Below are 14,904 nucleotides of genomic sequence, written 5' to 3'. Positions count from 1 at the left end.
CTTTATAGAATCACAGAATGGTTTGGGATGGAAGGGACCTCCAAAGGCCACCCAGTCCCACCCCTGCCATGGGCAGGGACATCTTCACCCAGACCAGGGTGCTCAGAGCCCCGTCCAACCTGGCCTTGAATGTGGCCAGGGATGGGGCATCTCCCACCGCTCTGGGCAACCTGGGCCAGTGCCTCACCGCCCTCAGCACAAACAATTTCTCCCTTCTGTCCAGTCTGAATCTCCCCTCTTTCAGTTTAAAACCATCACCCCTTGTCCTGTCGCTGCAGGCCCTGCTAAAAAGACCACCCCCATCTTCCTTGTAGGCCCCCGTTAAGTATTGAAAGGCTGCAGTAAGGTCTCCCTGTCCATGTGCCTTCATCTCCAAAGCGAGGTGGCCGCACTCAGGCTGCCTCGTAGGCATGGTTCCTCCTAAACCTGACCGAGGAGCTGCTTGGGAGAGTGCTGTTTGGTCCGTGCTAAAGCTCGGGATTGTTCCCAGAGTCCTGCAGTTCAGATCATGCAACAGCCTGCACCGGTTCATGGACAAGGAGAGCGATGGTCTGAACATCCTCCTTCGCCATTTATGTCACCTCCCGCTCCTCCTATTCACATTATATCTTAAAATCAACTTCCTCTGTACAGCCTAGTAAGAATCAAATGTCTCAAAAGTTAATACTGAAACAAAACGGGATGACAGATTGACAGACCCCAGTACCAGAACGGGGCACGGTCCCTCTAACCCGACGCGCTGCAAACCCAGCTCAGAGCCTTCAGAAGGAAATATCTCCCTTGGAGCTAGAGCTGCTAGCGAGACACGTCTTTCTATCAAAAAAATACAGACTGGATTTATATCTACTTAAGGGAATAACAGTCTACCGGTAGTTCAGATTAAACATTCCAGAAGTTTATTACCCACATAGTTAAAAAGGACGATATCTAAGTCCAAATTTTCCTACCTTTGCCTTCCAACTACTGAATGGTATAAGCCCCAATTTTCTAAATTAAACAGTAATACCATAATGACTCTTCCTCATAAATATAATTACTAATTATACTCCAATCATCATTTGAACTTCTCTTTGAATAAGTAAAAGGTTGAGCTTAATCTTTTGCCAGAAAATGGGTTTTTATATCTAAAATTGCCTATTATTTCTTGAGATGCGATTACCATATAGTCATCTAACTGAGTGTTATTTCTCATATAATTTCTTTAAGGCTTTTTAGTTAAGAGTTTTCAATGCATATATTTACAATTGTTAGGACAATGACAATCCTGAATTTTTCTTTTAAAGAAATACGATCTTTAAAGATGGCACTTGGATAAAGTTCCTTTCTAAGCACAGCTTTCATGCTGATGGGTTTGCCTTTCTGGGGAGGAAAGGTATTGCAACCTTTAAGTCTTTTTAAGCTAGAAGAGAGGAAAACATAAGAAAAGTAGGACTGATGTGAAGAGGGGAAGAAAACACACGTGTGAAGGCCTTGAGAAGGACGGTGCTGTCTTGCGTGCTTTAAACAGCACCGAATACAGTGACAACCATCAATAAATTAGCAATGTTACTTGTCATAAAAACAGTACAGTTTGCCTATTGATACGCTTTTGCTATTTGAAAACGTTTAGAGGTCCTACTGTGCAGTTCTGCTATAAAAACTTTAACTTTCAGGATAAATTAGTACAGCGGTGGTTGTTTCAGCATGACAAACAAAGGTGAGTTACCCAGGAGGAATGCTCCTTCATCTGATGCTGGTTGCTATGAGGACCATTTGCATGGCCACGCCAAAAACAGTTTTGACAGAGCTGGTAGTTGTGGCACTGCTGGCATCGGTACCGGAAACCCATCATGCTCTCGCATCGGCAATACGAACATTCCACGGGATGGAAGACTTGGTGGAGATGGGGAAAGACAGGAAAAAAGGGGGGGGAAAAAAAAAAGAAAAGTAATAAGTGAACTTTAGGAAAACCTCGACCATCAAATTTCATTGGAGCTTCCAAAACCCACCCCCAGGTTCTTAACCACTAAACCAAGTTGTTATTCTGGGCAGGTCATGGATTTTGAGTGCAGAGCAGGTAATTATGGTAAGATTAACTGTAAATTTAAGTTGATGACAACATAATAGTTCCATCGGACAAGTTCAATATTTCTTCTTCAGATTTCTCCCTCCTCGGATACCCTCAGACCCAGAAGCCTCCATGAAAGTCCAACAACGCTGGGAACATATATGAGCGGACGGGGAAAGCAGAAAAGCTGTATTCAGAAAGGCTAATTTCTGCCCAAGGAGATCACTTTGCCCTGGAGCCAGCTGAGAGAGCTTCTCACAGAAGAGGCAATTTCAGACCACGGCGACGGGCTTCTGCTCTGAATCCCCTCTCACCGAGGAACTTCCCTCGCTCTTCCCCGCCTCTGAGCTGCCTCTCGCACCTCTGCAGCTTAAACTGAAGAAATCCCCAGCGTACCTCTAAATCTTAACATCTCAAGAACTGGCAAACTGAATTAGGCATGACATGCAGAGTCACCATCAGAAGCAGGCTAAAAAAAAATAAATAAATGCTTCTTTTCTGTTCTTCTACTCATGAACAATCACAGACTTGCTCCTTTTAAGAGAGAAACAGAGAATAAACAAAAGAGGAATGGGAGAATGAGGTAAAGGAGCTATCTTACTATGTCAAATGCATCTTAAAGGTGAGGCGCAGCAAACGGAATGGGAGGATGAAGGTGAATTACAGCAGCAAATGGTTTAGCATTGCTGTGGGTCTGGAGGGTAAGTGATTACAAACAGGTATAAACCACTGTGCTACGGAGAAGACCACAGGAAAAAAGAGCAGCTCACTGGCCAGTCAGCTGAAATTCTTACATACGTCTATTATAAACTACTGAAAGATGTAAGAGAAATAATTAGAAAGAGCCTGAAGTTTTGACCTACAACAAAAATTTCGACTTAGCTGTTCTAACCGAGACTTGGTGCGATACTGCCCAGGGCAATAAAGTTAACGTAGAGGGATACAGCTTCTCTGGGAAGGTTTGGCCAGTTAAACAGTGCAGAAGCGCCCGATACCTCAGGAGTGGATCCACACGCCAAAACCGTTGAAAACGCATGGGTAACAATTAAAGCAAAGACAACCTGAGCGTTGGCCTGGTCAAGAATGCCATGGGTAATTAAGCCAAGACGATCAGGCGGAGGACGCTTTATTGCAGCACCTAGCAACACTGTTTAAAGCAAAGGACCTGATGGTGGTAGGCGATTTCAGTATACAAGTGCCCAGTAAGAATGGACTGTAGAGGAACCGGTGACTTTTTTTTCTTAATAGAAAAGGCAGAGAAAGCAATGAAAAGACTTCTAGATTTGTGCCAAACAGTAGAAAAGAACTGGTTGAAAAAGAAGATGACAAGTGACCTTAAGTCAACATGCCAACAGAGTAATGCTGTGAATTTTAGGAAGCAGAGGAGAGGGAAGATGCCTTCAATGCAGCACATTTCAGTAAACTCATGAGAATTAGTAGGCGAGCTACAGGAAGCAACAATTCAAGAGGAAAACTGAGTTAGAAGAACTGCCAGTTCCTTAAAGAAACGATGCTAAGGAAACCAGCATAAACGATCTCAGTGCAGAGAAAAGAGCAGACTGCAGTAAAAGACCAATGAGGCTAAAATTGAGAGTTCCTCTATAACCTAAAATTCAAAAGGAAGCCTACAGAAGGAAAAACTGGGACAAATTATTAATGAGGGTTAAAAGAATAACTCAAATAATGAGAGACAAAGTCAGAAAAACAGAATGAGAGAAAACTAGCAGGGGATTTAAAAGGGACATTACAAGAATTGAAATTACAATCCTTAAAAGGGTGTGAAATTATACATATGCAATTGCTGACTTCTCATGTTATTTTAACTTGTAGAATACATACTGGAACAAATAATAAAGCAAAGTACTGCAAGCACCTGAAGAACAACAGAGAATGAGACATGGACGACATCTGCCAAGTCAACGTGATGTCTTTCCACGACAGAGTAATTGACCTTGAAAATAGGAAACAGGCACCAAATGCCATCACTTTTCCATTTTACTTCAGAAATTCTCACAAAATTGCTCTCCCATGATATTCTCATGACAGGAGGAAATATCCAAGTTCCAGTCCTTTCATCTATTGTGTGTGAATCTCATTGGAAAAAGACCAGAGAGCAGTTAATTGCCAAAATGGAAAGATCTAATGAGCGAAGGGCTTTATTCCAGGTCATGCACCGGTCAATATTTTTCATAAACATATCGAACGATCATCAAAAATGTCTGATGTGGGGCATCACATTTCAAGGAAGATGTGGGTTAATCATATGTACAGGAGAAAGCGATAGAATTGTCTCAACGATGTCTAGTAGACACCTTAGCTACGAGCAGACTGTGAGAAGGTATCCTCAAACATGCAAGAGGTACTTACAAAAATAGCAATACATTTTCCAGAGCCAGTGGCCAAAAACCAGGTACTTAAGGGTTTAAACTGCAATAAGAAAAAACTCATGCTAGAACATTAGGAAAAACTTTCTCACCCTAAGAACATTTAACAGTGATCTCACCCCAGCTTCAGCTCCCGGGAGGTGTTGAAACTTTTTGATAGAGGATTTTAAGAAGCAGCGCAGCAAATCTTTCCAGACCCTTTACATGCATTCAAGTTTGCCTTTGGAAAGAGAGGTGGATGAAGCCACAGCTTCCCAAAACTTTTCTTTTTTTTTTTTTTGCACGCACGTACCCGCGCCCTCCCACAACGTCCCTTCTGCTCGTGGCCGGGCTGCTGCCTCCTGCTAAGCGGCACCGTTGGGGCACTACCTTCACGAAAGCCGAGGTACTGCTATCGGCTGATCGCAGCGTGTCCCGCCTGCCTCGGCGTGCCGCTTGGTCTTGTCTCTGCTTCCCCACCTTTTCAAAACCGCCTCTTATCTTCTCTGACTCTGTGCATTTAGGAGAGATTACTATTGATGAAAAGGGGACAAAGGTACCACAGAGTCCTGAACCAAAGAATCAAAAACTTGAAACTGATGTGCTTGAGTTAGGAAAGCAATAGCAACATGCTGATAAAATAAAGCATGACACAAAATACTAATGGCAACGGCACTCAATGTACTGCAAAAAGCATGCTCTAGAAATGCTTGGTAAAGAGAAGACTGGAGCAATCAGTATCAGAGGTTATTAGATTATGGGCAAGGTATCTGGCCATCAAGACAGACACCAAAGAGGAGCACATTTTGCTTTGTTTGTGGGTTTTTTTGTTTGGTTTGGGTTTTTTTGTCGTTTTTTTCTTTTTCTGAAAGTGGCAAAGTTTAGCTATGGATGGGAAACAAACAAATGAAGTGGAGCAGCAGCTTTCCCCCCAGTACCAGCCTGCTGTCTCCCCTTCCCGCCTTACTGGCACGATCCAATGTAGCTATTACTCTTCCCATTTTTGTGTTCATTTCTGAATGCCGTAAAATACGGTCTGGCAAACTTCATTTCTCTTCTCTCCTGTTCAGATGGCTTTCCGTGCTGCCATCGGCGTAAATCCAACTGGATCGAAGGTGCCATGAAGCGGTCAATTGAAAATGCTTTTCAGATCACGACATGCCCAGCTCCGAGTCACGCTGGAACCACCACGACCCCTCCTGCCTACGGACTGGAAAAGTTCACCTCATGTCCCGATCCATTTCTCCTCTCTCCTTCCTGCTCTTCCTCTCCTGCCTCTGAAACACTTGTTCTACTCTAAACGCTCACGCTTCATATTCTCTGCCTCGGTGATCCGAGCGGTTTTTTGTTGTTGACACCTTCTCTTTTGAAGGTGTCCCGTTACCCAAAGCTCCCTGCCACATATGGGAGTGGGAGTTTTAAGCTTCTTTCCACCTTTCACTGCATCCAAGTTTTCAGTCATTCCCTCTTCCGGCTGCCAGTACTCCAGACTCAAACTTCTACTGGGTCCTTCTTGAGAGAGACAGCCGGCTCCGGCCTCCCTTCGCTCCTGCCAGCAGACCGGCTCCCTGCGGAGGGGGCAGGAGAGGGAAGCAGCTGGAGAGACTGGACCACGAACCCAATTCTCGTGTCTGGCTTTTCCTCCTTTTTCTGGCTCCCAATCATATATCCGCATTTATAAAGTTTTTGCTTTTCCTTCTTTTTTCCAACTGACCCAGTCAGTGACTGTCACTGTAGTTCAGTCCCCTCCCAAGTGCTCTGCCCCATGGGATGCCTCCTTCTACTTCCCACCCCGGCATCACTAACTCTGCTCGGGCTCCTGCGTTGCAGAGTATCCTCGAAAGAAATCTCGTCACAAAGCTAACCTCACCCATCAAAGCTTGGAAACTCTTCCAAATGAACACTGGAAGAATGCGAGGTGTCCTTTCTCCTCTTCCTCTTCTTCCCTCCTCTATCACACAGATACTTCTCATTTGCTTTCTTCTACGAACAATTTATTCAAAGATCTTGTGATTTCCCTCAGACTCCTCATAGACATTCCTCCTTTATTATTATTTTCTTTGGTCTGTTCCCCTGCTCTCCAAGATCAAAAGATACAAACAATTTAGGTTTTCAGATTCCAGAGACAAAAAAAAAAGACCATATTTTCACCTCTAACTCCAAGTTCCTTTTCTCTCTAAGCTTACTGGATGCACACTTACCGTCTGCTGTCCCTCTCCTTCAGCTCCGATCTTAAGAAATCCCTCTGCCTCTCACATTTCCACAGAAGCCGTTCTGGTCAAAATCCCTTGTCCCCGTTTCCCACCCAAATGTAGGTATCGTTACTCCACTGCCAATTTTTGAGTTGCAAGCCCCAAATCCGATATTCCTCCTTCTCTTGGAATCTCCATATACCGCCCTGGCTCTGCGTACTCATATTTTATCTTATATTTTGACTGCTGATGCCAAAATACAGTCTTTGCTCTGTCTGAACAACGCCCTTCCCATGAAGGCATATGATTAGGGCTTCCAAAATATGATAGTAATATAAAAGATAGATTGCTAAAATGAAATCATGAAGAAGAGTTTTAGAGGAAAATTGTGGATCCATATGTTTGTTTCCAAGTGCCCTAATTTTAAAGGTACACGAGAGAGGTAAGAGACGCAGGACTGAATGACCAGAGACCGGTCTGGAATGGAGAAGCATATCCACGCTGCCTGCTTACACGTGACAGAGTAGTTCCATATGAAGAATGGTATCAATAACAAAATGTAGATAGAAATAAGTAGGGGAAAAGAACAGAGTCTTTATTAAATTGCGCAGGAGAAATTCCCAAAGACATTAAAAAACTAGCAGTTAAAGGAAAATGAAAATATGACAGCTGCAAAATGCAAGAAAGGAAATCAAAGAGGAGATAATAAAAGTATAAAGCTAAAGCATGATGAAGATGCAATAATTCAACATTTTTCACATAAAAATGATTCAAGGAAGACCTGGAAAAAACCCTACTGTTCAAAACTCTGGCTAAGACAGAATTAATGTTGGAGGAGAATGCTTTGAAGAACTTGCCATGACTATAAATACGAACTTTTATTATAGTATTCTTTTACATGTGGTACTAATAGCTACATCTGTAAACAAGACATACTGCTACAAGATTTTGTTTGGTGGACACAGGCCAGCGATACTGATGCGTACATCCACAACTTCTAAATTCTATTCCTCCAACGTAAAATACAAATGATACCGTCAGCTAGGAGATAAAAATGCAACCATCTGCTTAATTGAGCAATACATACCACAAAAAGCCAAATACTCCAAATACTGCATTCCCTATAAAGCTGTATGCCATTTTACCACAGAAATCATGTCTACTATATAACGTACGCGCCAAGCTCCGGGTTTCAACTCTGACTTTCAGATTTTTCCATGGAAACTACTCAAATGAGCGGAAGGAGAACTCTTCCAGGAGCTTGATGTCCTCAGCTAAAACCAATGAACGGAGGCTGCTTAGGTGGCAGCTGGGAGCAGGAATCTATACCTTCCTAAAGCAGGACCTGACCTCCTTGGTCTAAATTAACAGTTGTGAATACACCCAAGTACTCTCTGGTCCTGCATTCTGCTGCCAAACCTCTAAACAAAACTTAATCTCTGGGACCAAACACATTCTGCTCCACTCCTTGCAGTGCAACACTGCTTTCCAACCTGTGACCTGTGGACCACGTGGATCTGATGGACTACTGGCACGGCACCAGCAGTTACGATGAACAGCGGCAATCTGGCGTGTGCTATACAGCAGCCTGCGTAGGAGAACCTTTTAAAATAATCTACATTCCGTTGGAAAGCTTAGGGACCAGCAAAACAGAAAAGACTGAAGCGCATTGCAAAATTTTATCCAGAAAAGAAATGATGGGCTTAAACCCGCACAGAATACTGCCAGTGAGCCACGCTCCAAGGTGCCAAGTCAGATGATGGCTCTAACCAGGGCACGGAAAAACACAAGCGTGTCCCAAGAGCCAGCCTAAGTTGTGCAAAGGCTCTGCTGAGTAGTAGCTTACCACCCTCCCGTACCCTGCAAAAATGCTGCACAGAGTTATTGACGTACGCTACCCAAGTTATCACAGACAGGAATTAACATACCAGGACTGAGAGGTCTGTGCGGAGGCTTCTTTTTGAAACGTGCTTCCAGATGTTCGTTAGCACTCGTACGTACGAGTGACGCGCACTCTTCGAGGGGTATCAGTCTGCCTAATTATAACGGCGTCTGCAGCAGTTTGTAGCTGCCTTTTCATACCTTTAAAGCCATCATCTGGAGAACCTAAAGAGTTACAACTGGGCTTTAAGGACGGGAGCTGACCATCAGAAGAGTCTTCCTTAATTACAGCTCACAGCTCGGGCAGTGCAGGAAATTACCTATTGCTGGTACAGAAGATTTTAATGCCACATTTTTCTTCTTATTATTTTTTTTTTTCACCTACTGACAACCCAAGGACAACGCAGACCTCCATGAAAATGTCCAGATCCTCTAAAGCAGAAACGGAAAAAATTTTGGCTCCTGAGTATTCATCAAAACATTGTGCCAAAATGACAATAAGGAAAAAAAGAGACACTGGTTTCTCGATGGATGTCAGCGATACATTCAGAGGAGCAAAGCACAGACTGAATTGAAAGCATGAGTTTCTGTCACTGGAAGCCCTTTACCACCATCGGGATAATTCTGAAATAATTCTGAGCAGATCTGTAAACTTATATTACAATTCTTAATGGAAGCTAGAACCCACAGAAACCTGGGGAAGCACAGACAGAAAGAAAAATGTGAAAATAAGGCAGTTCTGCCTCTGGGAAGGCCGTTTCCCCTGTGCTTCAGGCGAGGCAGGGGAAGGGCCAGCAGGCCCCCAGGCGCCGGGTCCCGCTCAGCCCCCGCCCGGCGCGGCCGGACGCGGCGGGGAGACCGGCAAAGGGGGCCGAGACGGGACGCAGGCCGCCGAGGGGGCAGAGCGGGGCCAGCCTCCGCTCGCCCTCCCGCTGGGAACAACGCTGTTACGGGGAAGCCTGAAGATGGTCCACAGACTTCGCCGTCCCCGGCAAGACACCGGCACGTCTGCATGTCTTCCTAGGCAATGACCTTCCTCCTTCCAAGAAATCTGAAAGAGCCGAAACCCCAAAATGGCATCAGCACCGCAGTGCTGTGTGGTTTTTTTAGCCTTTTTCTTTTTTTTTTTTCTTTTTTCAAAGGAAAGTAAAAAATTAATTCTGCTGCAAGGCTCTATCTTTCCTTGGGAAAAGGAAAAGATTTACCCCAGCTAAGGCTGCTTAGCAGCTGCTAGACACAAATTCTGTCGTTTTAGGAAAGGCAGAAATTCTCAATCCCATCCAGAAATTACTGAAATTATTTTGATCTTCTGGGAAAGTTACAGATTTATTTGTCACAGAAGGCGGCCAAAGCTCGAGTTATAATACCTGACTGAAGAACAACCCAATATGGCTAAACACCTGTTATGGAACATTTTTTAATTGGGAACTCCTAAACAGGACCTGCACTCTCCCTGCCACACACATTTGGTTTTTTAAAATTGTTGTATTTCAGGTAAGATACAATCCTTACCCTAGAGAGTCTCCGAGCTAGCAAAGTATTTCTACAAACGTTAACATAAGCTTAAGATAACAGCCATGGCAAGTTTAAAAGCTAGATATTCTTTTCTGTTCTATTCTTTGTTATAAATGGGAGAGAAAAAAAACCATAGCCTGAAGACTTCTTCCACTTGCATTTACAAAGGATCCTACCTCTACAAAGGCATAACTAAACGGATTCGAATGCCTGCACAAGAGCACACTGTTATTACACTGCATATCAGCATGCAAATTGAGATGATGACTCAAAAATAACGCGCTGGCCTATTTGTTTAGATCAACGCTAGCAATCCATGGGGCTTATCTGACGCCTTGAGAAAGAAGATAAGTTATTTTTTTACCAGTAAATGCTATTTCTCCAACCAAACCAGCTCAGTTCAGGGCTTAATCGCCTTTTGCTTATATCAGAGTTGAAAAGACAACCAAGGAAATTGCAGGATTATTAATTTTTTTTTAAAGGTGTCAACCGAGGTGTTCAAGTGCCTCTGAAGCAACTCAGCAGCGATTGCCAGAGTAATTAATGAGAATATCTACAAGCTGTGAAGGAGACAAACATCTGGCTGGGAGGAACAAAAGCACTACACTGAGAAGGTGCAATCCAGGGAAAGCTAACCTGCCGTGGAAAGCAACAACGACGCCAGAAAAAGACTGCTACTAAACGCTACCAGGAAACGGGGGCAAGATAGCAAAGACACAAACTTAAAGGATGGATCTTTATGGACTGAGCCCATTTTAGCCAATAAACATTGTTTACAGACCAGTGGTGGAAGAGGAGAACTTCAGGGGATGATTTAATGGGATTTTCATTGCAATCATACCTAGAATCACAAAACCACCGAACAGCTGAGGCTGGAAGGGACCTCTGGAGATCTGCTCGAAGCAGGGCCGTCCAGAGCCGGCTGCTCAGGCCATCGCCCAGTCGGGGTCTGAACATCCCCGAGGACGGAGGCTCTGCAGCCCGGGCGACCTGATGCAGAGACTGACCACCCTCACGACAAACCACCAAATTTCTTCTTATGTTTAAACAGAATTTCCCGTATTTCCATTTGTGCCCATTGCCTCTCGTCGCGCCGCTGGGTACCACTGAGACGGCTGGAGCCGTATCTTTACCGCTTCCCCCCACCGACAAGGTGCCCCTGAGCCCTCTCCTCTCCAGGCTAAGCGTCCCACCTCTCGCGGCCTAGCCTCATACCACACGTGCTGCAGTCCCTTAATCCTCTTTGTGGCCCTTTGCTGGACTCACTCCAGTAAGTCCACGTCTCCCTTGTACTGGAGAGCCCAGCGCTGGACGCAGCGTTCCAGATTTGGTCTCACCAGTGCTGAACAGCAGGCAATAAACCTCTCCCTCGACCTGCTAGCTGTGCTCTTCCCAGTGCAGCCCAGGACACTGTTGGCCTTTTTTGCTTCAAGATGGCATTGCTGGCTGATGTTCAACTTGGTGTCAACCAGGACCCCCAGCTCCTTTTCTGCCAAACCGTTCTCCAGCCAGTCAGCCCCCAGTGCGCACTGGTGCATGGGGTTATTCCTTCCCAGGTGCTGGACTCTGCACTTCCCAGTGCTGAACTTCGTGAGGTTCGTGAGGAAAGAAACAGGCAACATTATTTTTAAGACCTCACATTCTCATGAATCTGCACTTGGAGAATGATCTGACAGACGTCAGAATACCCAACTTATACAGCCTTGCAAATCTGTTCCGAAGAAACAGTTCAGCACCTCTAGTAAAACATCTGCAGTAAAAAAAAAAAAGCAAGCCTGTGTAACACTAGAGAGCGGAGTTTACCTTGAGCAGGGAGGTTATTTATCACGAGCTGCCCTCTGGTCCAAGTTTTGCCTCTGCACCTGAAGGATCTGCCTTTATAATTTCCACTGGTAAAGGTGGAAAGGTTTCACAGGTCTCACAAGTTCTAGTATCAGATCACAACACAACAGAGGTCCATCAGCTAGGGAGACCTTCAGCAGCAACCCTGGTAAGGCAAGCTCCGGCATCAGGGTGGACATCAGTCGCTCTCTCTCGTGACCGCGGCCGATTTGAGTTCACGCTGGCTGTGAGAACCTGTCGCTAAGAAATTGCATAGTGCTGGAACAGAGGTGCCAGCTGCAGCTTAGAATTTAAAAACTGACTGTACCAAATCCATTAAGGGCCCAAATCAATGCCTGAAACTTAAGCCCTTTTCATAATTGTGGAGCCCTATGAAACAACTCCAGCATTTTGTCTGGGAACCTGATGCCTCAGATTTCAGCTCCGAGATCGCCATAGGCAGATGCCAATTCCTACCCTACCCAGTGCTGAAGCTACCACCATGCCAGCCCTGGAACGGAGCCCTCCTACACACAGCACTGAACGACTGCTCCGGATCAGAGGCAGAGGCAATGTCTCATAGAATCATGGAATCGTTAAGGTTGGAAAAGACCCTTAAGATCATCAAATCCCACCGTTAACCCAGCACTGCCAAGCCCACCACTAAACCATGTCCCTCAGCACCACATCTCCCCGGCTTTTAAATCCCCCCAGGGATGGGGACTCAGCCCCTGCCCTGGGCAGCCTGGGCCAGGGCCTGACAGCCCTTTGGGGAAGAAGTTTTTCCCCATACCCAACCCAACCCTGCCCTGGCGCAGCTTGAGGCCGTTCCCTCTCGTCCCATCGCTTGTTCCTGGGGAGCAGAGACCGACCCCCCCGGCTCCAGCCTCCTTTCAGGCCGTTGCAGAGAGCGATGAGGGCTCCCCTCAGCCTCCTCTTCTCCAGGCTGAGCCCCCCCAGCTCCCCCAGCCGCTCCTCCCCAGCCTTGTGCTCTAGACCCTTCTCCAACCCTTCTCCAACCCTTCTCCAACCCTTCTCCAACCCTTCTCCAACCCTTCTCCAACCCTTCTCCAACCCTTCTCCAACCCTTCTCCAACCCTTCTCCAACCCTTCTCCAACCCTTCTCCAACTTCGTTGCCCTTCTCTGGTCTCGAAGAAGTCCACGCTTGGGGCAGTAGCCCATGATCAAGTAATGGATGAAGAGTAGGGAATCTTTGTCATCAGCTCCTCCAAATCGGAGGATTGGTTTTGCTTGGCTTGTAAGGCTGACAAAAATCTGACTGAAGGCGTCAGTACAACATACCACCATACCCAAATAAAAAATGATCCTGTTTTAAATCAGCGGTGATCTCTCTTTATTTCACGGTTTTGCCTATGTTCTGGAAAAGTTTTCAGTTGAAAGGAGACAGGCTAACTTCCTACAAGCATTTATTTCAACAAAATTTATGTTTTTTTAATATATGCAGACATTAAAACATACACAACCCTTACAAAGTAACTTCATATTAATTTAGTCACAGAACCCACGGCAGTAGCCATTGTCAGCACAAGCTTCACATCTTCCATCGCCTGCCTTTTAAACATGGAAAATGACCATTTAATAGGGGATATTCAATCCAGATCCATAGCGACAATGAACTCTTGCATATGTCCTGTCCCAGACTTTAAATTATAAAAGCCCCTGGCTTGCTTTTACTTCAGCGGGCACATCTGTAATCAGAGCTGTGTCTTCCCTCAACATTTCTTTTCCTACCACATGTCCCAGTAGCCCCAAGCTCATTCCTTCTACTGTCTCTATCCTCCAGATTTGCTGTTTTTACCTTCCCACAGTCAGGCCCCCGACACCAAGCCTCCCGTAGCTTCTTCGACTGTAGGGACGTAATCCAGACGTGATCTCCCGCACCCGCTAAGCCTGCCGCGGCTTGCCACATACCTCTGTACATCAGCTGCAATGATTTCACATCAACACTTTTAAGCAGAGGAACCCCTGCCTGACTCTGGAGCAAAAATACCGCTTGCAACAGAATAAGAGTTTCTGAGGAAAAAAAAGTTGTAGGACTTAGGGGGCAAGAGCACTGGCACGACTTATTGATGGTAATGTAATTCAGCAAGCAGCTTGGGAAGCAGCTGTAGAAGAGGCTGATAAGAATTAGAAACATAATTTTAATGCCACAAACATTAGAAGTTATCCTATCAAGTTATCTGAATGCTAAACCTCTGTGTAACAAGGCTCTTATGTGTGACACAGGATTAAATCTGGAGGCTGCCTGGCGGAACAGATGAGTGGGGAGAATCCCTGGCTGCCTGGAAGAAAGCCTCAGAAAAAGGGGCACTTAGGGGACTGCTCCCGATGAAGACGGTTGGACTGGGATCTGCATGTTCTAGAGCAGCCAGATCCCACAACGAGGGCAACAGAAGCCGTCAGATAACACAGGAGCGCGTGTGCTAACCCAGGATCCCCTGTTCTGGATATCAAGTCATTTCCTCCAGGTACTTTCAAGCAGAAAAAAAGATCAGACTATGGATTATCTCCAGATCTTTCCACCGTTTCACTTCTGCCCAAACACGATGTTCAAACATTTTACCCTTGCGTAAGAAGCTCTGTGCAATTCTATCCTGACCTATAATTCACATAAACATTTTTACTGCCTGTTTCCTTGCCGTATTTATTCCACCCGGAGTGCATTTCTTGAAGTACGAGTTTATAAGGACAAGAGGACAGAGGAAGAAGACAGCAAAAAGCCGCTGCTGCCCTTCTATTGTGCAACCTGGTACCTAAGGATGGGAGAGACTCTGCAGGACTGTAGTTTACCCAATATTTTACCTAGCCCAACCTCCGCACCTTTTTCGTAAGTTTTCCCATAAAATTTGTCTCCATGAAATTGCTCCCCTGAAAATTCTTTTAAGAATCACTTTTTTTAATGAATCACACAATTGTCAGGATATGTCTGTAAACACACAGAGCAACTGGGAAATTCACCTTCTCTTCTCTGTTGCAGTAAAGAAGAAAAGGCCCACTGAGCATCGCGACTCCCATCTTGCTCACTGCTGAACAAATGCAGATTAAATTCCCAACCAGATACGC

At 45.3% G+C, this 14,904-nt stretch overlaps 1 protein-coding gene across 8 annotated transcripts in view; it reads right to left on the bottom strand.

The window, feature by feature from the left end:
• DTNB (dystrobrevin beta) overlaps positions 1-14,904 on the bottom strand; it is a 219,137-nt gene that overhangs the window by 156,328 nt on the left and 47,905 nt on the right. For all 8 annotated transcript variants that reach the window (XM_082307455.1, XM_082307457.1, XM_082307458.1 and 5 more), the window contains one exon: positions 1,706-1,872. In XM_082307455.1, coding sequence (XP_082163581.1) covers positions 1,706-1,872 — 167 coding nt within the window. The remainder of the gene's footprint in view (positions 1-1,705; positions 1,873-14,904) is intronic.

The sequence above is a fragment of the Platalea leucorodia genome, assembly GCF_965183815.1.
Source record: "Platalea leucorodia genome assembly, chromosome: 3".
NCBI lineage: Eukaryota > Metazoa > Chordata > Aves > Pelecaniformes > Threskiornithidae > Platalea > Platalea leucorodia.
Note: the sequence above shows the minus strand (reverse complement) of the source record. Positions and strands in the feature narration are given on the sequence as shown.